Below are 23,809 nucleotides of genomic sequence, written 5' to 3'. Positions count from 1 at the left end.
AGGTACTCCATAACCAACCTACTGCATTAGCAAACCATGTTAAATGTATAACACGATACTGCACAAAACGCCGTCATTGCTTACACCAATGCTTACCATAAGATGTACCAGTCGTTTATGGTAGCGGTCCAGTCTGGCGATAACCTCCCTGCAGTAGTCGTGGAAATCTTCCATCTCTTCCTCCACTGCAACGCAGTCGTGTTGCTCGCTTTTCTCTACCAGAAGACGACCTTTCTCGTCCAGTTCACGGAGAAGGGGAATTCTTTCTTCAATTCTTGATTGGAAATCCTGCGAACCGAAATCATGTTTTTACTTTGCACCTGGCTTGTTGGTTTCTTACAAGTTAATGTTTTAATTGAATCTCACCGACAGCAAAGCAAGCTGTTCTTCCACTTCCTTCCTAATTATTTCGCAACAATTGATGCTTTCACTCATCGCTACTTAGTATACATTAACCATTCTACATGCAATAAAGTGAGAAGATTTTTGACCATGCCAAATAAGTATAAACAAAACACTGCTTCTACCTCATTTTGCCAATAGTATGGTACGAGAAATACAAAACAGACGATTACATAGCTACAATCGATACCAACAAGCATTTTCAAGTATCAAGCGCCAACAACACAAACGCTTTGTGGGCTTAACCAACCGCCTATCCTAACTGGCGCGCACCAACTTAAAACCGGCACACGTTGTGCTCTGTGGCAGCAGAAAGCCTTTCCATTGGGTCGTTCGCCTGTCTTTTGTGCAAATATTAGTACACCCCTGGAAACGTGACGTGTTTGTATAATAGGCGTGCTGACAAAAAAGGGGATCGTGCGATCGTGGTTCACGTACAGTGGATTGGTGTTTAACCTGGCACCCTGACTACGAATGGATTTCACGGTTGGTAACATCGTTACTACAGAAGGCCGTTACTACGACTAGCAATTTGGAGTCAATATCCCGTGAAGCATTTATTAAGAGTCGACTGATACCAAATCATCGCGTATTAGAAAATCGTCTACTTCAACAGAGAGGCCAACAATAATTGGTTTTGTCTGTACGATGCTGTTTACCACTAAAACCTCAGCAAAATTTAGTTGTAAGTTAGAAACAGTGCATCCTGTTCAATACCACTGTTGGAAACGATAACCAAACCCACGTTTCCACTTCTGTATTCGCTCCCACGCATAGCCTAGTCAAGAAGAGTACTACGCCTGTACTCGAGAAACCTTGTTGTCAACTAGCGTGACAGCGAATACGCACAATCAACCGTTGCGGCCCGCTTTGACAAACAAGGGTGGTGCCCATCATGTCCTTGTGTTTGACAACCCTAGCAATAAACTGCAACTGACCTGGTGCCTGTGAATCTTAATTAATCTGAAGCAAAAGCGAATAAACAAACTACATGCTAATCATCATCATTCATGTGAATAATCAAACCGACATGCCAAAAGCTGGCCTTGCAGCAGCGTGCTACCCTGAATCAGTACTCAGGAAATAATTTGATTTGCGTACAAGGCAACTATTTTGAGCATTCGACTGCAGACCGAATGCCGGCAAAAACTAGTGCTTTACCATTTGGGCAATAAACAAAACAGCTGCCTCACTCACAAGGTCTATTTACTCAACTCTTGAACAAACATACTATTCCACCCGTCGCGGGCAAGTGCATTTGATTTGTGGGGATTGCTACGTGCACTGAACCATGCCAGGTTTTTCCATCAACGATTGCGAAAACTTCAATCTTTTAAACCAATTACTAAGCGACAATGACGCCTGTATCATATCTTTTCTTCACTCCTACAATACTACGTTGCCATTGAACGACTTCTATGAGTCGTAAAACCGATAATTTTTAAACTCAGTCATGTTCTGGGTTGACTGTAATGAGCAGTTTCCAGTAACGCCTACAACATACAGCAGTTGCATGTTTATGAGTCGCCCAAAATGCGGTCAGTTTATTTACACTGCACTGGCGGTGGAGAGAACGAAAAATAACTGCACGTCGGATCACTGCATACAATGACGGACTGAACAGCAGCAGACCTTTGGTTATGGGTCGAGGGCACTTAATGAGAGGGTATTGTTGTTGTACTACATCACCAAAGCAAATAGCCACAAAGGTATGAGTTTTTGCTTCAGTTCGTTTTCGAATCGTCTGAACATTGAACAATTAAATTTAACAGTATTCTTTCCTTTCCGTTCCCTTTTCCGTATGCATGTGATACCATCTCATTACCCTAAACGACGTTTTCTGTAAATGTTTACAGTCAAAACCAAATAACGAAACCGAAATTCTGTGCTATCTTTTACCGAAACTTACTACCATGCTTACAATCGTCCTCGAAATGCCTCTGATCACTCTACTCGACCCCTACAACACAAGACTAATCGACCGAGGACAATCATTACAAACATAATAGCCGCCATCAGCGCACAAAATGCTTCGAGCAAATTTATCGAGGTTGCGAGCCCGTTTAAGTCGCCATTGATGAAGGGATGGAGAAGGTTATAACTAATTACTGTTGCGTGGTAAATGGATTACGATGGTAAATAAGTGCGTTGCGTGCGATAAAGGTTCAATTACTAGTCCAGTGTCAGAAGATTTAAGGATTTGTTGTAAGCTTGTCTTTAAGGAACTTTAAAATCTCTATTATTTGCATGTATTTGAAAATTGCATTGAAGGTTTAAAAGTAAGATATATGTTTAAAAGAGAATTAATATTGTTGGTTGGTTAAATCATTTTCGTTGGTTAAACCATTTTTTTGGAATAATAATAATAATCTAGGCAAGTATTTCGAAGCACTGGACATGGCCGTTACCTTGACTTGCGCGAGTTTTTCTTTTCGATCGGAACTCGGACTGAAGTGTTCGAGATTGGTGAGCTGCAGGTCTGTTTCGGTTAGCCACACCAGAAGAGATTCACGCAGCGTCTCGAAGCTCTCCCGCCGCTCGATGGCGTGCTTGAGTCGACGAAGGACGCCGCCTACCCGACGTGAGAGGGCATCCCAGCGAGTATTTCCGTCGTGAACCTGAAAAGACCATCACCATATTGCATTCAAGTGAAAAAAGTTCTTCGCGAAATTGCCACGTGGTTATTCAAGTGTTAAAAACAGTCCAAGCGATGGCACTCGTTAAGTGCCAACAGCGGAACTACGCAACCTCTTGAGACACTTTTATTAAAACCCAGTTCCCTCTGATGCATTATCCTTTGTTTATAAACAAGTTCTTGCATTTTGTGTTGAGCGATTAGGAAGCTTGTCTCAATCATTTTACTCATAAAGTGATGCTCACCAGTTGTTTTAGTTTGTTGCTGGTATCCGTGCGATTTTCCCTGGCAAGTCTCCTGTATTGTTTGTTAATCAGCTCAAGCTGAGTCAGCCCTTCGTGGACTTTGCGTTGGAACGTCTTCAAGCAAACAGACGAAATTAATTACGCTGTACAATCATATGCTGCTACGAGATGCCAATTGCGAAAACCTACTTCATATGACCTCAACTCTTCTCTCGCAACGTTGTAAGCCACACACTGTGTGTTAGGATTTGATGAAGTCGCCTCGCAGTCATGCAACCACTCTCCGAAACGAGCGAAGTCGGAAAGAAACTTTTGCCACAGGCGTTGTGTATCCTCGATCCTATGATATTAACAGAAAACACTCAAGTTAGTTGTGTTGTAAAGTACCATTCAGTTGTGTTGTGGTAGCAATTATTTCGCTGTTATGTTATATAAACGTAAGGCACAGTGGTTTTAAATCGGTGGGCCATGTCATACGGTAGGTAAAAAAAACTCCAAAGCAATGAAAGTGTAGCCAAGCAGACAATACTTAGGGCTAAAAAAATTTAGCAGGGTTTTGGTTATAAAAAAAACTTACTTTAATCGTCTTTCCATGGATAAGGCACAAATGTTTCTCCATCGCCTGTCAAGACTTTTGGTCGCTTCCTCGATCGACTGTCGCTCATTTTCGGTGGCACAAGCGTCGCCATCGTGCAGTAGCACTTCGCACAGGTTGAGGACTGATGCAACACCGGTGCTGTGCTTCTCAATATCTTGTTGTAAAGCCTGAATAAAATATTTAACATTTAATATCTCTGGCTGTTTAAAATGTAGAAGCTTGATTATGTACGGTAACAGAGCCCATGCGGTAATGAAATGTTTAACAAAGAAGAAGCACCACCTCATGATCTATATCTGCTTGATGCCTGCACTGACAGAACAGATCCATAATAGCGCGATACTCGGGACTCTGTTTGTAATTGTTTTCTGTTTGAACAGGAGAATCGAGGTCTTCCCTGCTAAGCGGGGAATCGAACTCGTGATCTTTCGCTTTGTGGCGACTACAGTGTGTAGGCTCATGATGATGCGATTCTTCTGTCCAGTCTTTTCCATGGGTAGAAGTGAAAATATCCTCGTTTCCGGTGCAGTAACTGCACTGGCAGTAGCCGTCCTTCATGAAATCCGCCTCTTCTGCGTACGAGTCGCTGATGTCATAGTTGCTGACGTCACCAAGCTCGAAGACGTTGGAAAAGGATAGAAGACCTGGTTCGTGGCCAGGTGTGGTCAACTGTGAAGATAATCCCGCATTCGGCGTATCAGGGGTGATAAACTTGGGGGTCTTAGGTGTTTTTGTGAGGTTTCTTGATGCTTCCACATTGACAGTAGCTGTATGAGTCACATTAGTGGCTTTATATGTGCTGGAAACGGTTTTGGCTCCTGATTCGTGCAACTTTTCCGAGGGCGAATCGGGGATGTTGGTTTTATCACAAAGCACCGCCATTACTTGCGCATGCGTAGTGTGAAACGAGTTGCTATGGCAACCGAACGAAGTGCCGAAGGACATGGCACGATCCCTGCTCTTGTGTCGCCTTCTCTTGTCCTCGCCTTTCTTGATCACAGCAAAATATTCCGGTCTGCCACTAGATGTCGATGTGGCGCCAGATGAGGACTCGCTTACAGTGCTGCAGCTGTCACTCTCCAATTGCTCATTTGCTTTGTTGGTATCGCTGTACTCACAAACTCCTTCCATAGGTTTCTTATCACATGGCGTATCAATAATCCGTCCATCTTTGGTCTTTATACGCGGCGTTCCAAAAATGCCTTTACCACTTTCGCTGTCCTTGTCCGCCATTTCATTCAGTAAAAGCGGCGACAAAGTGTAGTAAATATCACGTTTAGAAGTACAGTCTTTTCGAACTACATCCCCATCTGCTTGTACGTTTGAACGCGTGGACGCATTGCTTTTTATGCAAGGGCTACTTCCTGGCACAACTTCCTCTTTCGAGGTATGGTGATTCAAATCCTTAACACCACACAAGCCAGTGTCTGATTTAATGGACGATTTCTCCAACTCACATTTTTTATCATCCACAGATATAGGGGTTTCCACCAGGGGAACTGTGTTTCTCTGCAATCTTAAACTACGCCTGAAATCCTTAGCAGGCGACGCGTTTGATCTCGAATTCTCGGCCCTCATCGATGGCCTTCTCTTGAGGAAGTATTGTTTATGCGAGACAGGCGAACTTTGCTGTTCCGCTCTTTCATGCATCAAACTCTCGCTGAAACTCGCGTTGGGCGAACGAGTATTAAGAAGAGTACTCATCACTGCAGTGACGTAGGTCCCTCGGTCACGCTCGGGTGATCTCGGGTCGCCGCGCGAATCCTCGAAGTCCAATTGACGCTTGATTGCGCACGGGGAATTTGGCGCCGAATTGGAAAAGAAAAGTTGGGGCTTCTGGCAGTCGGTGCATATCTTGAGTCGCGCGTTCGGATCATTGGCAAGATCACTTGATCCGTTGACCGCGACTTCCAGCGCGCTGTGAAGTGACTCGACGTACGCTGATTGCTTGGCGAAATATTCAGGACTGAACATAACTTTGCATTCGGGCAGAGAATGCCACTAATTGAGAACACGTGACAAATTGACAAAGTCTTAATTAGGATCCAACTTGAGTGCTAGGTCCCAAAAATGTCTACACTGTTAAAAATACCCAACTCAAAATTGTTTGTTTCAACATTCAGCATTGCCAAATACGTTAGATTACCACCAGATAGCAAAACAAAAAACTGCTTCCAACAATTAAACCAATAAGTTTTAGCAAAACGGCGCAGTCGCTTTCCAAAATCTTTCAAGTTTGATTACATTGGCTATACGTTATCAACAGATACTGATTTTAACGCTTACTCGCTAGCCATAAAGCTTGTGCTGTAAAACGCTCAACCAAAGACTACAACCACCGCGTCACAACTAGTCGCCAATGCATGCAGTGATGAATTTGCATTCTGCTGTGACTGGTGATGGACCTCTCACGCCTGTTCGAAACCCTATTTAACTACTCCCCTACACTATTAGCCACCTCATAAACAAAGGGCACGCTGTAGCCCAAACGGCAGTCATGCGTCGCGCAACGGAAATGACGCATGCAACGTTAAACCATGCGTTGCGATTACAATATTTCGAAAAATTACACAAGCTGCGTCAGGACGCATTTGATTGCGCGATTTTAACACAACAAGCTTGCGTTAATACAGTCGCATTCCTCAGTCGATAGCTCAAGGCGGTGAAGGCTGGCAATATCCCTTCTTCGCAAGCAACCACTTGACGTGGGTGAGGATTTTCAATTGAAAATATGCGGTTGTGGCACGAGGCTTAAGCCAAGCCCTTGATTACCAGCGTGCGACTTTAGCCTTGTCGTTTAGCCTGATTATTGCTTGTGCATTAGTCGTATGAAAAGACCTTCGAGTACACTGTAGCGTTTCCACTGCTTTCGTGGCGCTGATAATTTAGGCGATTGGTGTGTTGCACAAATGGAGACAACACAATTTACAAAAGATTATTATTATTGAACTTAAGCATGACCACAACAGTTCATATTGAAATCCTGTACTCGGGTGTAAAACCCAAGTTCAGTCGAAATTCGTGTTGTGTTAAATGGGCGGATCATCCTCTTAAATTTAGAGCTAAACGGGCGGAAGTCGATTGACGCTGAGCGACTGAAAATACATTCACGCTAAGTATAAAAGCCTGAAATATCACCGGTCTGTCATGTAACGAAGCAACATGAGCTGATTCTCACCTTGTTCGCGTTGAAATAATAAAAGCAAACGAGCGATGTTTGACGCAAAATCAATATCACCAGCTTGTTGCTTAACGCAAATACGTTCGAAGCAATGCCACCTCATGCTCTTGTACGAAATATATGTCCTTGCTACTACAGTAGTAAGATAGAAAATTCCCTTGACGGTTCTAACTCAGCAGTTGTTGCTGCAAGTGGGTCTACATTACTCATGGGACTGTATTAAATTCGCTGCCGTCCATAACACTAAACAGGCACTTGATTAACTACTGGTGCCAAGCAAATGTACCAAATGGTTTCGCATCTTTTGTACAGAATGGGTTTAGGTAGCACTCAATGATCTACGCAATATCAGCGGTCAACATGACACGCCGTTCGCCAACTTATTCCAACCTAAACCATTATAATGATGCCAGGGAGAGGTTTAAAACCAAGCAGCAGATATAGCAAACTTTAACGAGGTTAAATCCAACATGAAACGGCTGCGAAGACTGCGGTTTCCCTTCGGGTTTCAATCCAGACGTGGAGCAAAACGCGTAACAATCCCATGGGGATTAAGTGGCAGAGATAGTGGACCGATTGTGGTACGACTGGGGTTCGTATCAAGTGTTCCTTTTAATTGTCTGTCAAGTCGCCGCTCCAGCAAAAAGGATACGAAACAGCGATAACTGTAATGCTGGTCTCTTAATCGTTTAATTTCCGTGTTGCAAAGACCGTTTTACTTACAATTCCTGCCCATGGAAAATAAGTCCAACAATTTTATTACAGTTTTAAACTAGCTCACCAAATGCCTTAAAACATATGATAACCCAGCGTAGGTCGCGAAATCGCGAAGATTTTTGCAGGAAAAAATGACCCTTTCATTCGGTTAATGCTGGCACCAATTGCTCAATTACTCACAGGCTATCGCAACAACGCACTAACCTCGTTACTGCGCTACGAACAAGCCTCACACATGCACTTACAAGTACAGACAGGAATATGTTGTGCTTTGCAACAAACCCGTGCGCAACAGTGCGTGTCGTGGCGCGGGATTTCGGGTTTAAAAAAACACGCAGTAGTTCGGTTTGTAACTTTATGTTCGTCCGTGAAAACGAAAAAGCTCTGTGCTTCACTGCCGACTCTTTAAACAATAAGCATTACCTCACATTACAACTGGTTTTCAACTTGAGTTAGCCATCTATAAAAGCTTGCAGCTATACTTCGGCATATAGTCCGTAGTCCGTACAAATAAATAAACATTTCACTATGGGTCCAACAGAATAACGTTGATTTAGTTTGAAATTTGAATTGCAAAGAACCCTTAAAGTAATCTGCTGCTGCTCTATTATAGAAGCTTGTGATTCAGCCTCACGCGTTTTGACAACCAACAGACCTTTAACCAACGTTCGCCAAAATTACATCACCTCGGAAGAAAACAGTGAAACGACCTTTGTGGTCGAACTGAGAACTCGCAGTGTATAACATCAAACAAATCGACTTGAAGCTTCCTTCTCAGCAAGGCAGACATATTACATGAAACAATTTCCGGTCGTCCCACAACCAAGCGTGGAAAACAAGAGTCCAAAGACACAAAACTATGACCGGCTTTTTTGGCTGCATCTATACAACTTGATGGCCAGTCTTATTGCCACTAAACCGCAGAGCTGTTGCCTTTTTCCCAGTTCTCTACGCTCTAGCGCTGGGCGTTTGAAAGGCGCCTTTGCATTGCTTCCATCTCGCTTATCAATCACTTCGTGCCCGCTGCGGTACCAAATTAAACAGCTGTGGGTGCGAAGTCGTTATCTCGCTGCTGGTGAGTTTTCTTCTACCGGTCACAATAGAAGATGTTTGTTGATGTATTTGGTAAAATATTCGAGAGTGCTTGGTCCAATTTTTAAAAGCTGACTAATTCCTTGCTAATACGAATACAATTCCTGATATACTGATAGAACAGCAAACACAGACATCGTAAAAAAAACAAAAATAAGCAGTCAACCGTTGTGATTTACGCGAATGTTAATCGGGTTAATCTCTCAACAGAAAGAAAACGTTTAACAAACAAACGGACTGGGATTACCTTCTGTTCTTCCAACCGCGTACGCACATCGCTGTCGGTACAATTCTGGTGAATAACCGGAGCAGCCAAGTTGCTTTCGATGAGTTTCAGCCAATCACGGAGGTCAGTCATGCTTGTATCTAGCTGGGCTACAGCAGCGTACGTCTCTTTCAGCTTCTTGGTCCTGGAAAGTAAATCGCAGTTTCTGACTATGCTGTGTATGTCTATTATATTGCATTTTGCATTAAATAAGTATCCTGCTAGTGAGTTAAAACGTGTTTCGCTACACGTTGTCTTAAAGCGCGATCGATACTGATTGTGCAGCTGCCGGTTGCCTGCCTAAATTTTTCATGAGCTTTAACAGCACACGTTGTTGTTACAATGCGCTATTAAATATGTGCAGTAGCAACCACAATTAGGATAACATCTATTAATAAACCATTACAGGTCTGAAATGTCTTCAAAATTCAATGGCAATGCTCCACGATGCAAGTTCAGTGTTTCCCGCCCGAATTCAAAACTCATTCGTGGAAATCATTTGCGATTGCGTAATGGTGACCCGAAGTAACCCCGCGGCGAAATTCTAGGCCGCTGCGTCAATTGTGCCTGACTCATTGGTGGCAACGTGTTACGGGATGTAAAGAACATCTTTAACATGTGTTCAAGGGAAATTTACGTTGCAATTCAACCAAGTCGAAACTGGAGTACTGCATTAGAAATTGGTTTATATATTTGGGTCAAAATACTAAGTCTTAAAAAATTCAACAGGTCCAATACGGTTTTGAATTTATATTTCTTTGTGTGTTTATTGCAAAGTTTTATTCTAACATTAACATCATGTCGTTAAAACAAGTTACATTATAAGCAAATTGGCAAATAAATACAGTACTTTTAGAATCTGAGACCTTCTGTTTCGTATGAACAGACTAACAGCTTCAATAAACCTGACTGAGTATCTAAAACAAAACCGATTTCGCCTTTAACCTATGCTAACTCTTTGCCTTTACAAGGACCTTTGCCTTCATATATCTTCAAACAACGCTGAACTGCCAAACCGCAATAAGAAATATTTTTAGTGTGGCGTAACAACACAAACGTCAGGTCCTTGGGAATGCTTGCTTATAGAAGGTTGTCCAGAGATACAACTTAGGTTTTGAAGTAGCTCGAATCCGCGTGGCGTCGTAACGCTATGCACGCCTTGTTGGATGTGTAAGGAACCCTTGTAAAAGCCTTCTGCGCAAACAAAAAAAAAACTCGTGTGTCCTAATTAAAACTTGCTTCGGTGACAGGTATACGGAAATACTTTAGCGAGCAATAAATCCGTAATTTTACGCATAAAAGACCAAGATTCATATGAACGGTTGTATTTTAATGCACACAATACCAAGGTCACCACAATTCAAGCATTCCAACGTATAGATTATCATCACAGAGGTAGAGGTTACTTCACTCCCACTAACGTTTTGCAAACACCCTGTGCCCCAGTCCCAAACAGAACACCGGTTCAACTGCACAAGAGTTTAAAGCTTCTTGTAACAATAAACAACTCCTGGGATGTATCTCGACTCCGAGACTCTCTCCGAGTCGTCAGTCGCCAACTCGAAATCCTTCACTTCTCGTTTCTCCAACAAACTCCACACACCGCAATCTGCGAACGCTTTCATTTCTTTCTCCAGCCTCGCGACGTATTCCAGATTAGAAGGGTTTAGCCGCGTGGTGAGAACAACGTAGCCGCCCGATCTCACGGAGCTGATCAGAAATTGCAAACCATCGACCTCGACTTGCGAAGGACTCAAGGCGCCACACAATACTGCCACGTCATAGGATGAACACGTGAGCTCTTCTGGTAGTTTGGCGTCACTTTGTAAAATACAGCAGTAGGATTTACGGTAGAGGTGCTTTCCCTGTTGTAGCATACCCTCGCTGCCGTCAACTGCGTCAATAGCACCGGTGAATCCTTTACCTCGAAGGCATCTGGCAACCCGGCCTGTACCTGCAGCAAAGTCCACAACGCTGCACGATTTCATTAGGCCCGCATGGCTTACCATAATACTGCAAAGTGTTTTCACTGCTTCCATTGGCGCGCTGTATTTAAGTTCGGACACGTCATGATCGTAGTCTTCAGCCCACGTAGAATATACTGCCATTTTCTCATGCAAAGTGTTGCATTCAACGTGGGCCAAGGCCCTAACCCTCTCAAACGCTGGCTCCATTCGTGCTTTGTTGTATGATGGTAATAGAGCAATTTAATTTAGTTTATCAGTTGGGCAATGTTAAAGCTAAAATATAAATTGTATCTTGATCATTATCTTTCTAAAAAACCTTTAGTGTATTCCAACGAAATAAAGCTAATCAACATATCTCAGCTAATCTTCCAGTACTGAATAGGTGCTAACACTACCGAAGCTTTTAAACAATTGGCATCCAGTTATTTATTAACCAAAGGTCTGTAACAAGAAAGAGTCCATTGTTCAAAAAATTACAGCCAAACCCAACTGGCACCTTTCCTTGTCCTGTTACTTCACTAGCTTGTCTTCGCACAAGTCTCTTTGCCATTAAGCAACAAGCATTCTCTCCCCTTGTCGTGTGACGTTGGCAAGATCATATTTACGGGTCAGAAAACCTCATATATGCGCGGTCACTGACGTCATTTTCGTCTGCTGCAGCGTTTTTTTATCAGCAAGCAAACAATGACTGCCAATGGCCTGGAGCCACCGCCATTATTACGTAACAGAAAGTTTACATTGCAGTAGAGTTTCTTAAACAAAACCCAGATAACATTATGTGATACAGTTTTTTAAAACTTTTGATTTTGTCTCAAAAGGAAGTGAGAAAAAAAAACGATCACTAGTTTTTAAAGCTTCTTTTTGCGTGAGAAGGCTTTAATTATGTTTTTCGCTAAGAAAATAGTTTCATTGTTGCTCTGATTACGTACTTGTTTTAATAACAACGCTTACCTGGCCCGAACAAGCCCTTCCAGGTGTTGCCATTTGTCGTTTATTTTCGCAAGTTTCTTTTCCATTTCATTCCTGTCACTGGATGGAGCTAGACGTTCTGCCAGCAACACAAGTTCTGCCCGTCGGTCTCCGTCAGCGTCAATGTCACTCAAATAATCCTTGTTGAAAAAACAACAACACTTGTTGAAGTAACTAAACGGGGAATCAATGGGAAATACATTGTGTGAAAAGGTTTTGAAGTTCAGTATGTTCTGGCATTTGCGAGAGAAAAGGTGTTTTAGTATGTTCTGGCATGCAGTCAGAGAAAAGATGTTTTTCCTGTACGAATTTGTGATGTGTATCGCCAGCTTTAGAGAATGCGGCATTCACAACATGATTTTAAACATACTTTACATTTCTCTATTTTGCACATCGTTAGCAACAAACCTTCTGCAACTTCTCAAGAAACTGCTCTGCGTCGGAATCACTCGCGTGCGCCACCTTGCGTTCCATCTTGTTAAGCCACGAGCACAAGTCCCGATATTTTTCGTCGAACTTGTTCCAGTCATTCAGTCTGCAACGGATAAAACGTTTGATACTTTGTTGCATTTCAAAACTGTTACGGGATCAGATATGTATACCTTGTTTCTATGCAACGCCGACGCTGTTCCACACCATTGCGCACGTCATGCCAGAGTGCTCGCACCAATGCAAGTCTTTCTCTCATTAATGTAAGGTCGTCACCTGACACAACATCAGCCAAACCCTGGACGAGTTTATCAACTGATCTGTAATAACGAGAATGGAAGAGTTCAAACAGATCCAAACAGCTCAAACAATTCTAACCTTAATTTGTCTGGGCTCATTTCGAATACGATTTCTCTGTCGCGACACTTTATCGCCTCCGCGTGGAGATCCTCAATAGCAGAGGGAAGATCATGTGTCAGCATGGTCTTAGTATCGGCAAGCCAGGAGATGATGTCACTGATCTTGTCGTCACAGTCATTCCATTTGTTTACTAGTGATTGCAGCTCTCGCCTAAAGGTAACGAATATATTCTTTTTTCAAAATAAAATTATGTGAATATTTTGTTGCTAACGCTGCCAGGCATTCAGTCACTTTACGACAGAAACGCCCACTTAATAAACAGTTTTATTGCCAAAGGCGATTTTGAATCGACTAAAAGAGTATCAAGACGTTTTGTGTAGGATATATAGTAGTTTTGCAAGGGTTATCACCTCATAAGACGACACACCAACTAACCGTTTGTCTTTTACTGCTTGGTGAGCGTTCGTGTAATCTCCATGGCAGGAGGAAATTTCCTTCTTTAGTCTTGCGTGCAGATCGCCTCTCGATAGCGCCATCACGCGGTGACCGGCGTCCAACATTTCGGCGCAGACTTCGCTTTCAGTGGAGGCTTCGAGTTCCTATGAATATTACACATTTGATAAAGCAGGTTTTGTAATAGAAAGCAATAAAAGTTATCGTGGATTGTTTAGCTTACTTTATCCTCAGTTAAATTTGTGAGAATGCCTCTGTGGGAACAGACAGGGTTTGGAATAGTATTCGTATAGTTTTAAATGGGAAAAAAATAATATCGGAGTCTTCAAAAAAGCTACTTATAAGTCTCTCACCATAATTTCGGCCAAAGTGGTGGGGGCAAGCCCCATCAGGGGGATTTCCCGATCGTGTTTTGTCATTTCCACGTCGAACGAGCGAGTGTCAGCAACAACAGCCGCGGTTTTGTGTTTGTAAGTTCGCCATGTTTCTATGGCAGCATCTACGACTGTTTTACGTTCTCGAGCTTTCCTTAGCACCGAACTCCACTGCTTGTCGAGGTTGGTTAGTTTGCTGCCGAACTCCTCCCTGTACAAACATTGTGAACACTCATGATAGGAAAACTAATGCAATATATGCAAGGTTAATATTATAAAATGGTCGCAACAGGGCCCCTTTGGAATGCAAAATTCTGTTGCGGGCCGTTCTATAGAAATCACATGAGATTGCAGGAAGGCCCAAGGCTTTCGAATGCAATTTTTTAGCACCTTTAGGGAATACAATGATATGGATGTTCCTCTTAGAAAAACAAATGTTGGCCCTAATATAGGGTCGGGGTCTAATTTGACAATTTTTGGACAACGTCAAAGCACGTATTGTTCGCGCGCTTTTTTGTATTTTTAGACAATATCATGTACTGTACTCAAATCAAAATCTAGTACGTTTTAAAATTAAACATAAATGAGCTGTACTCGGACCCACTACGGGTGAATAAGGTACCTGTTAGGGACGATGTCTTCACTTAACATTTCCTCGCCTTCACTAATAATGTTTCGCAGTAGTTGTTGTCTTGCACCACTCTCGACTATGAACATATCATAAGATCTGCAAAACACATGGTCATAATAATAGGAACACCTGCTGTAGACTTGTGCCTGTATGACCAAAAATATACAACAACAATAATGGTCTACAAATGCGTTTAGATGTTTTGAGTAAACTAGAGGGTACGATACCTCGCTTGATCGAAGAGGCCGTTGTATGAGGTTGGGATATCGGCGACCAAACTTCTTTCAGCCTGAGTCACACACAACATCCAGTTCTCACATTTTTCAGCGAATTCAAGCATTGGAAGAAGAGAGCTCTGAAGCATCCCGTATCTGCATCCAAACGTACTAAGTTACTTACGATACTCTGTGTTTCAAGGCTACCTAAACTGGGTGTCGAAACCTAGGGTTAGCACGACGATTTTTTGGGATCGCCAACAGTATACGCATGCCACAAGGTAATACAACAGTTAACAACAGTGTTTCATAACTATATATATGTCTGTCTGTGTGTGTGTGTGTGTGTGTATGTCTCCAGACACGTATATAACTGTCAAAGAAACAAATAGCAACGGAAATTTTTGTTTTATTTAAAATGGGCCACGAGCTTAGAAGTTTGGGAAGTCTTGTTGTATTTTATATTATCCTTGTTGAGGCATAATGACCATATTTAAATCGTGACCTTTTTGCAGTGGATTTCATCGTCTCCTTCCATCTGTCGTTAAGAGCTTGAACTTTCTTGATGTGTTTGTCTCCCAATGGCAAATGATTGGCGATGGAGTTAACATCGTCCATGGTCCTCGAATATGCCTTGAAAGCTTGTAGTTGGTTTCTTAACTCGGCCAAACCTCCCTTCAAAGATGGATGAAAGTATGTTAGTCGAGTAATGTTTTTCAACAATATCGTTCAAACAAAAGGCAATTTTACCTGCATTTATACAGCGACAACTTAACTTATTTCATACAGCGCGGTAACCTATTGGTCTGTTCACTCGCCACCAAGCACATATTCAACCAAGTGAGCCTACAGACACAAACCTCAATATCTTTTCGATTTGCCGGATACTCTTTGTTGGTGATGACCTCAACCTCTCCCAGCCATGCGTCCATATATCCCATTTTGTCTCTAAGCTCACCCGACTTTCTCAAATGTTCCCGCGTTTTCTCCACGGCTTCCCTTGCGCGACGGATGTTTTTCAAAACCCCAACCGAAAACCTATGTTACCAGATGTTTTTATAACTTGTTTCATTTCAGTGTTGAGTGAAATAAATGTTGTACACATGCACTCTTAAACAGGAATACCTTAACGAATTCACATGCTTCACAAACAACTAATACTTCAGAAAGTAAGTTTAGCAAGGCAAACCCCCCCGGCACATACCCTTTAATTGAATTAAATTTACCAATCCTGCAATGTAGCAAATCACAACTAGGGTTCAATATTACCTTGTGTTGCTGACTGCTAGCCTGGCAGCTTCCGAGCGATCTCGTTGTTGTGCGCTTTCGGCGATTGACGTCAATGTTTGCAAGTTGTTGCGCAAAATTTCACACGTTCGTTCCAAGCCCTGTAAGAAACGTAACACGTCAGAACTTGACCTGACGTCATTGGTTTACACCTTAGTGTCACGTATTCTTCAGTTAACAACAATTTAAAGGTACGGGGAAATATGTGTTTAGAGGTAGTTTGCCTCATGTGATAGAACAAGCTAACAAATGACCCAGAATAAAGATCACAAATCACATTGGGAATAAAACCTCTCATAATATTGCTTTCTCATAAACCTTGTAAAGTTTACAAGAAATTACATAAGTTTTTGTTTGATATTTACTTCTAACAAAACTAAATTTTACTCTTTCTGTATCGGATTTTCAAACCTCAGTTTGCAGAGAGCATGCACGGGGATCTTCAAGGCAGGATTTTCCGTCCAGTAATTCGACGATTTTTAATTCCAAGGATTTCGAACGGTTTTCGATGTCCGCCAGCTTGTCGTCGTATTCTTTTCTCGCTTCCACGCATTCGCCATGTTGCTCTATTCGCCTTGCGAGTCGCACAGACACATCATTCCACCTATATTGCAACATGATTATAAGCAACAACACTTGGTTTTCGACAAGTTTGGAATAAAAGTTGTAGCTGAATAATAGATATTGGTGAAACACACTTTGTCATACGACCGTAGGTGTATGATATTCAGGTCATTCGTACAACATGCGGGGCCAATTTGAGGGACAACTTTTCTTTTGACAACCGATTTTGGTCTCCTAAGTATCTTGTTCAAATGGTCCTAACGTTATATAAAGGCAGTAATTTTCGTAACTTTTCAATTACCTGGAGTCTATGTTGGTGAGTTTCCTTTTCACAACTTCTCCGACGTCGTCATGACAACCGGCGATTACACAATCGGCCTCGACAGCCAGAAATTGGACGTGCAACCTTTGACTTTCAAAGTTCCTCAAGGCACCTAAATGAAAAGCGGGAGAAATAGTTTGAAAATTTGTAAAAAAACTCTGAATGTTCTCTTGTCACAAACCTTGAAGCTTCGCTATTTTTTCCTGAGGATTTTCGGATGTAAAACTGTCTTTTTGCAGAGCAATCTCTGCTGTCCTTATCTGATCGAATACAATGTTTTCAGCGGCTTGATACCTGTAGAAAATTTATTACACGTAGAATTACTCCTTGGAAATATACACGGAAAATGTCACCACAAAACATACACACAAACGTTTCGGAAGAAGTTATGACACTTTTCGTACAAATAACCTATGCCAAAACATGTCAGAAATAGCCTTACTTGTCCCACTGTTGTATGGCTTGCTTCAGTTCCTTTTTCCTCCTGGCCAATGAGTGATCGAGAAAAGTCCAGCTCTGATTCAGTTTGAGAAGTTCTGGACTTCCACATCCAGGCTCGGGAGTTGCCGATCGGTAAGACTGGTTCTTGTCTGTCACTAGGTCTGAACACGTCATACAGATACGTCATGTTTTTGAAACGTGACGTAATTTATTTAAAAATAAGTGACGTTACCTCTGTACTCGGTTTCCAACTTGGTAAGTTCGCGGAATTTCGATTTTAGCTTCTTCTCGAAGTTTTCATATTGACGTAATGATGACGTCACGTCGGAGCGGGATCCGATTTTGGAAGTCGCGGATTCTTCGTCTTGAGCCTGTAAATAGTTGTGTTTCAAGCAGAATGTTGCACAAGAAATCACTGGCTTCGATGCCGCTGTTTCTTCCAAACCTCTACACAAACACTAATACCATAAAACAAAACCTCACCTGGATCTTTCTGTCCATCCATTGTTGCAAGATGTTTACCCGCTGTTCGTATTCCTTCCACCGTTTAAACTCGCGCTCTGATTGGTTGACGCAACGAGAAATCTGTCCGAAAATATTACAACAAATCACGTAAAGGGTAAGTTTTACTTCATGTAATATTTTCATTTTATAACACAAGGTTTAGCGTGTTATGTGTAGAGCGACGTAAAACCTACCCTGTCCTTCAGTAATCCCCATTGCCGGTTGAGTCCCGCCACATCCAGCTGCCGAGGCGTATCCACGCGTTTCAAATGATTCAAACTACCCTCCATACTGTTTTGGACGGACTGGAATGACTGCAATCACAATTAGAAATGTAAGAAAAAAATGAGGAACTGCAAACTGTGTAAAACCGAAATGAAACTCATTACCTGGTAGGCAATCATTTGACCCTTGCAGTCGTCTGATGTAACTGAATCAAAATTTTTAACGTTTTCTTTGTCGAGGGCAGAGTTGGTTTCCAATATCCATGACTTAAGTTTTTCGGCAAGCTCGGCATCAGCATAAAATTTGATTTGAGCCTGCATGCAAATATTTATCGATTAAAACCAGCCAACGTGACGTTTAGGTATAACCTATCCTGTTTTGTCGTTTGTATTTAATAAACAGTGTGCAGTTATCTTTAATGTTAGAAACACTCCATACCTCTAACAGTTTCTCCTGCACCGCTGCAACACCAGATGTAACAGTGGCTCTGGATCTCGTAAGATCCTCAAGTTCCGCTTGCAGGATTTTCCTGTCTGACATGGTTTCATTCGTGAGTGTGTCGCAGCAATCAGTGACGTCACGGAGCATGAGGTCAACTCGTTTGACGTCACGTACAAGTTCGCTGACGTCAGTTGCTCTGCGACGAAAAAAGTTCAGGGGAAAATCAATTTATGTTTTCGTCAAAAATTTTAGTTCAACCTATATTGAATTTAATTCTCTGAGAAAGCACCAGAATCACCAAACATGCTTATGGGCAACAAAGACTTGGTGTAGGTGATTTCTATTTAAAAAAGTGATACTGACAATAACGTATTGTGGGCGAAATATATATCAGAGAAAAACACGACCACACGACAAGTGCCTGAGGTTTTTTCTTACATAACTTGTTGATACTAAATTTAAAGGAGAATTCTAAAAAATTAAAAATATACAGAGTCTAAATTAAAAACACTCATACTAAATAAATACAGAATCTTAGTTGAAGTGAACTTACATGGTTCCAACGTCGTGTTGGTTTAGTGACGAATGACCGAGTCTGCTAAGGGTGTCAGTCAGCTTTTGTGAAACTTCACCCATTGCATCTCTAAGAGTGCTTGTACTGTGCGAGTATCTATTAATTAACATTAGTTTTGGTTGAAAGCGAACTTGTTGCAGCCAATTGCTGGGAATATACCTTGGTTGCAATTCGCGAAGAACATAAAGACGGCGGAGTTCCTGGTTGACCTTGGAGCTGTGAAGCAGCCACGTGTTCGCGAGTTCGCTGCAACGATTTTCCATCAGGATGCACGTGACTTGCTGTGCAGCGACCCGTTTCCAGTTTTCCGAGGTATGGGAAACAGCTGCAATGAATGTTTTACATTTAATTTACAATAATTCAGTTCCTTTGTACCTTTTTCCTCGGAGAAAAGAAAAATAATTCACGGCACAATTGGTTGAACGGAACATATTAGGGAAATCTTTTGCTTGCAAAAAGGTACATATGCATTCTCTCACCTGCTTCACATTTGTTCAGTTTTTCCTGAAGGCTCTCCAGCAAGTGGATCCTGGACGTCTGATCTTCCACATCTTCCTCTTCAGGAAGCAGGGACTCGACTGTCTCCAAGTCGTCACCAAGCAAACCAATTTCAACCTCCACCTTTTCCCATTCCTGTGAGAATACACATATAGCAATATGTAACACACTTTTTCATGTCACATAAGACGAAACCACTTTTTACCTGTGTGCATTTTTCTAACGAAAATAATCTTTCGACTATTGCGCCATCTAGTTTGTCGTGTCGTTTAAGCAAATTTTCCAGGAGTTGGCGCTGTTGGTTTTGTACGGTGGGATGCAGGCTGGCGCTGGTTTCCAAACATACTGCCCGACAGGCTTTAGCGGTCAAGGCAAATTTCTGAACATTAGAAGGATAAGCAATAAATATGCACAGATTAAACGTTTTGAAAGTATGTTTCTAAAAGTTTCAAAAAAGGTTCTAAAAAAAACGTTCACACTGGTATTTTAGGTGCATAACAATATCTGCAATGAATTCAACCGAAAGAGTGTGATGTACTTTCAGATCAGATAACTGATTGTTGAATTCCTTCAGATCCAGTACGTCCAGAATCCTTGGTTCAACTTTTTCAAAACCAGCGTCCAACAACTCCTTGTAATCTTTCAACATCTGGAACGAAAGTTGTGTCAAGCAAACGGTAAGTTATAACGAGGTTTGTATAAAAATGTGTTTAACACAACTTACTTGGGTAAACTTCTTTTCGTCTTCCAAAAGCATTCTGAAATCGTTTAGTGACGTTTGGACGGACTTTTCTACGTCATCAAGCGTACGTCGCAGCTCATGCATATCCAGGGTGTGTGAGGGGTGTGACCCGCAAGCAAACTTTAAATAGTGTAAATATAATATTACTTGGATAATGTTTGTAGAGGAACATTTAACTCGAAAAATTACAAAAGACTATACTACAAGATCAGTTCACAAATGATTTGTTATTGTCAAAACGACTCGGATATCATAGTTACACATAAATATGGAATGTACAGGGAAAGGTGTTGGTGTACCTCGTCTGTTTTCTCCAGGAGAGGTTTAAGCTCTTTTCTCAACGCTCTGATCTCCTCTTGGAGTGATTTCAGTTTACCGCAATTAATTTTGATGTCATCTGTTGCGGAAATTTTAGCCGAAGTGACGTTTTTCATTTGCTTTTTGAGCTGGGACAATTGGGAGAGCGCCATTTTCAAATCAACCTTCACAAAATGATAAATATTGAAGTGCACACATACGGTTCCTAGAGGTAAACAAAATAGTTGATCTAAATATGTGAGTGACAGTTAAGGAAAAAAACATCTAAAGCTCCCACCTGGACATTGCGCCATTGGTTCTTTTTGTCACGTGACTCGCCCTCTCGTTTTCGTTGCTCCTCCGCCACTGAGTGGAGTCGGGTGTCCAGACTGCGAAGAGCGCTCTGGATGTCACGTTGGTGCTCGGCAAGAGGGTTGGCGGCCGTAAACTATGAAAACATGAGTTTGGATGTTTGAGTAACGTGTTGCGTACTTTCGCCGTGTGAGATATGAAAATCTATGTAACTTCATACCCACCTGTTTTGAGGTAGATAATAATGAGCCAACGTTTTCCTGCAGAGTTTTACATTCCCGTTGCACAGTGGCGTCAGTCTCCTTCGTCCAATCAGAGAGAATTAAATCAAACTCTACTTGATCCATCCACTGTGTAACGTCCTAAATAAGCGAATAGTTTTTTATCGGTTGTTCCTGTGTTCATTGTAGTGTTTAATTGACGCACCTTCAGAGCACGCTGCGACTTTTCGTTGATCAATTTCGCATCTTTTTGTGAATGATTCAACGCGACCCACTTCCTATTGACCTCCTCCAAAGTTTTCTGTTTTTGCACGATTAAAATATTATACGAGCATAATACCCAATCACCTATGCTCGGTGTAATGGTATTTTATTATCAACACCTACGTTTAGTTTTGGCGGGTCCACCTTTTTCCCGCAATCCACAGCATGCGTCAGAGTAAGGTGGTTTTCGTGGCAAAGGTTCTTAGCCGTGAACTCATTGGATTCCGTAGCTTTGTTTTCCGCTTCATTGCTCAATCTCTTCCACGGGCTCAAGTGGTCGGTACTTCTCGCTTTACAAAATCGCGAAGCGGTTACTTTCTAATTCATGCATTAAATACATGAACCCAGACACAAACATGTGGAGAATTTGTAAGCCACTTAATACAACTTCACAGTAAGAAACTTAATCTTTAAACAAATGAGAAGATTACGTGATGTGTAAGAATCCCGAGATGCCGATCGGTTTCTTCCTTTTTTCGCCACAGTCTCAAGATGTTCCTGGTGGTCGCGCAAGTCATCCGATAGTTGGCGCTGTAGCGCGGTCGGTGACATCACTTCCATGCCAGAGTCGGTCTTGAAAAGAAAGAAATTTAACGGGTGAATATTATTTGCAACACGTTGATGAGTTTCTTATATTACCTCCAGAGATTGGAGCCAGTCTCGCATTTGCTGTGCGCGAGATTCCTGTTCGAACAAAGAATCGTCTCGTTGTGTTTCAAGTTCATTCTGCGCCAGGAAAGAATGCAAAGATAGTTATTAAGGTAAAACTAGTCATATTTACAGCACAGGCCAATAAACCATGCAGTACATAACGTTTCTAAGTGTGAAAACAAGATATTTAATCAGTTACGTATTCGTCAATTGTCAGTTATCAACTGCCCTGTTTGTGACCTGGTAAACAATGTGCGCAACTGCAGCAGATCATATCGGATCATTGCTTATACAATTTATGTACTGACATTATAAAAAATGCAGCAAGGATTTTCAAAAACCTGAAGCTGCTTCTCTCTGTCTTGTGTCTCTTTCTGTAAATTTTCCAGGTCGCCTTTCACAGACTCGAGCTTCCGCAAGAGGGCGTCTCGCTCCTCGTCCGCTTGTGAAAGATTCGAACTTTTTTCTGCGGAAGTAAATCGTTTGTCAGTCGGGAGTCTAGCACCAATAAAAGCTGGTTTAGTTTTTAACTCATGATGAATTTGCCTCATCATGCGGAAAACACATGGTCAACACTATGTTAAAAGTTAAGGAAGCAGTGGAGCGTGAAAAAGAAAATCCATCACATTTGTTTAAAGCAAACCTAGTGAGCAAATACAAAAAAGATCGGTTGTATCACAAGCAAGCCACTCACATGAAAATGTTGATAAATGATAAAGTGGTTAGAAGTGCAACATGCAAATGATGATATGCATGAAAAAAGAAAACATTCAAACAGCAAACGTGCCACACAGTGTGTCATGAAGTCTTGTTTTGGATGAAACGTGATATTGGTGACAAAAGCATGAACAAAAACTTGTTTGAAATGAAGGAAGTCGTGCAAAATCTTCCAGTTTTGTCATGCATAACGATTCCGATCATTGAAACATCCCAAGAAGAAGAAACAAACATTATGTTACATATGTTGTTATACTTATGTTACACCACCATCCACTCTACGCTATGATTGCTATTAGTAAGGAGTTAAGACACACCAGCCCACAACAACTCCTTCACGCTGGGCAAACCCGAAGCGCGTCGAGTTCCAGATCGTGCTGACGTCACAATGCCAAGTGAGCGAAATGTGGGAGGAAGGGCGGATGAGACGACGGTGGAGGTGGATGAGGTGGAGGAGGTACGAGAACGCGTCGAGTCTGACGTCACAGGGACGTCACGGCGGGGCGTTCCTGGTGATTACGAGTGGCGAAAATGTGAGGTTGAAGTGATGCAAGAACTCCACAGTTGACGGAGGGTTAATATAGTTGTAAGGTAAGATACATGAAAGGGTGATGACGTTGTTAGTAAAAGACACCTGCGAGATTCGTTACAAAGCAAAGGGAATATGCAAGGTTTGTCTCAATAGTGAAAAAGAAACTCTATTGTTCAATGCAAAAATACCGTGATGGTCAAAAATTTTACACAACATTTAGTGACTGAACAATTTTCGCGGGCAATTGTCCATTACTATTAATGCACGTTGAACAAAATTTCCAATTTTGTATAAATAACGGTACTGTTGATGCAAAGCTAGTGAAATAAATGATCAATATATGTTTGATCTTGGCAGCAAATGGCGACATGTTTGAGCGAAACAAACATTTCGGTTAAAAATGAGTCGTAATTACGTCGCAGAGCATTTGGTCGTTGTAGCGCAAAGCGCGTTAGACAAGAATATGACCACATACCGAATACCTCAGAATTGAATGTCCACAGAGTGCTAAAACGGTCTGTAAAGATAGTGCTAACAGTTGCATATTGTTGTTTGGTTATATCTAGTGCTTTCCCCCAGATTTTTAGGGGTGTATTTCGTTACAGAAGTGGATAACCTAATAATTAACTATCAGAAACAATGTTTGTCACTTAGTAAGTAACGTTCTGCTTCTTTTAACGTATG

The 23,809-nt window shown here is 41.8% G+C and overlaps 2 protein-coding genes across 9 annotated transcripts in view; both read right to left on the bottom strand.

Annotated features, from left to right (window-relative positions):
* Positions 1-23,809, bottom strand: part of LOC145889249 (nesprin-1-like) — a 197,458-nt gene that overhangs the window by 5,098 nt on the left and 168,551 nt on the right. For 6 of the 8 annotated variants that reach the window (XM_082980162.1, XM_082980163.1, XM_082980165.1 and 3 more), the window contains 41 exons: positions 22,911-23,102; positions 22,218-22,342; positions 21,865-21,951; positions 21,657-21,798; positions 21,349-21,515; positions 21,167-21,262; positions 20,965-21,102; positions 20,727-20,876; positions 20,431-20,613; positions 20,114-20,251; positions 19,928-20,038; positions 19,595-19,768; positions 19,371-19,524; positions 19,051-19,216; positions 18,871-18,987; positions 18,315-18,513; positions 18,041-18,190; positions 17,846-17,965; positions 17,631-17,732; positions 17,380-17,518; positions 17,149-17,308; positions 16,888-17,000; positions 16,686-16,818; positions 16,232-16,424; positions 15,803-15,921; positions 15,394-15,571; positions 15,039-15,208; positions 14,546-14,689; positions 14,310-14,414; positions 13,667-13,898; positions 13,296-13,459; positions 12,879-13,070; positions 12,674-12,820; positions 12,480-12,606; positions 12,054-12,211; positions 9,118-9,280; positions 3,860-4,047; positions 3,472-3,622; positions 3,283-3,396; positions 2,811-3,020; positions 97-288 (listed from right to left, as the gene is read on the bottom strand). In XM_082980162.1, the coding sequence (XP_082836288.1) occupies positions 97-288; positions 2,811-3,020; positions 3,283-3,396; positions 3,472-3,622; positions 3,860-4,047; positions 9,118-9,280; positions 12,054-12,211; positions 12,480-12,606; positions 12,674-12,820; positions 12,879-13,070; positions 13,296-13,459; positions 13,667-13,898; positions 14,310-14,414; positions 14,546-14,689; positions 15,039-15,208; positions 15,394-15,571; positions 15,803-15,921; positions 16,232-16,424; positions 16,686-16,818; positions 16,888-17,000; positions 17,149-17,308; positions 17,380-17,518; positions 17,631-17,732; positions 17,846-17,965; positions 18,041-18,190; positions 18,315-18,513; positions 18,871-18,987; positions 19,051-19,216; positions 19,371-19,524; positions 19,595-19,768; positions 19,928-20,038; positions 20,114-20,251; positions 20,431-20,613; positions 20,727-20,876; positions 20,965-21,102; positions 21,167-21,262; positions 21,349-21,515; positions 21,657-21,798; positions 21,865-21,951; positions 22,218-22,342; positions 22,911-23,102 (6,203 nt within the window). The remainder of the gene's footprint in view (positions 1-96; positions 289-2,810; positions 3,021-3,282; positions 3,397-3,471; positions 3,623-3,859; positions 4,048-9,117; positions 9,281-12,053; positions 12,212-12,479; positions 12,607-12,673; positions 12,821-12,878; positions 13,071-13,295; positions 13,460-13,666; positions 13,899-14,309; positions 14,415-14,545; positions 14,690-15,038; positions 15,209-15,393; positions 15,572-15,802; positions 15,922-16,231; positions 16,425-16,685; positions 16,819-16,887; positions 17,001-17,148; positions 17,309-17,379; positions 17,519-17,630; positions 17,733-17,845; positions 17,966-18,040; positions 18,191-18,314; positions 18,514-18,870; positions 18,988-19,050; positions 19,217-19,370; positions 19,525-19,594; positions 19,769-19,927; positions 20,039-20,113; positions 20,252-20,430; positions 20,614-20,726; positions 20,877-20,964; positions 21,103-21,166; positions 21,263-21,348; positions 21,516-21,656; positions 21,799-21,864; positions 21,952-22,217; positions 22,343-22,910; positions 23,103-23,809) is intronic. The other 2 variants (XM_082980167.1, XM_082980168.1) reach the window with 2 other exon arrangements.
* LOC145888896 (methyltransferase-like protein 27) lies at positions 10,542-11,243 on the bottom strand. The gene has a single exon (XM_082979767.1). It carries the CDS (start codon positions 11,241-11,243, stop codon positions 10,617-10,619), a length of 627 nt encoding a protein of 208 aa, XP_082835893.1. The 3' UTR covers positions 10,542-10,616.

The sequence above is a fragment of the Ascidia mentula genome, chromosome 2 (assembly GCF_947561715.1).
Source record: "Ascidia mentula chromosome 2, kaAscMent1.1, whole genome shotgun sequence".
Taxonomy (NCBI): domain Eukaryota; kingdom Metazoa; phylum Chordata; class Ascidiacea; order Phlebobranchia; family Ascidiidae; genus Ascidia; species Ascidia mentula.
Note: the sequence above shows the minus strand (reverse complement) of the source record. Positions and strands in the feature narration are given on the sequence as shown.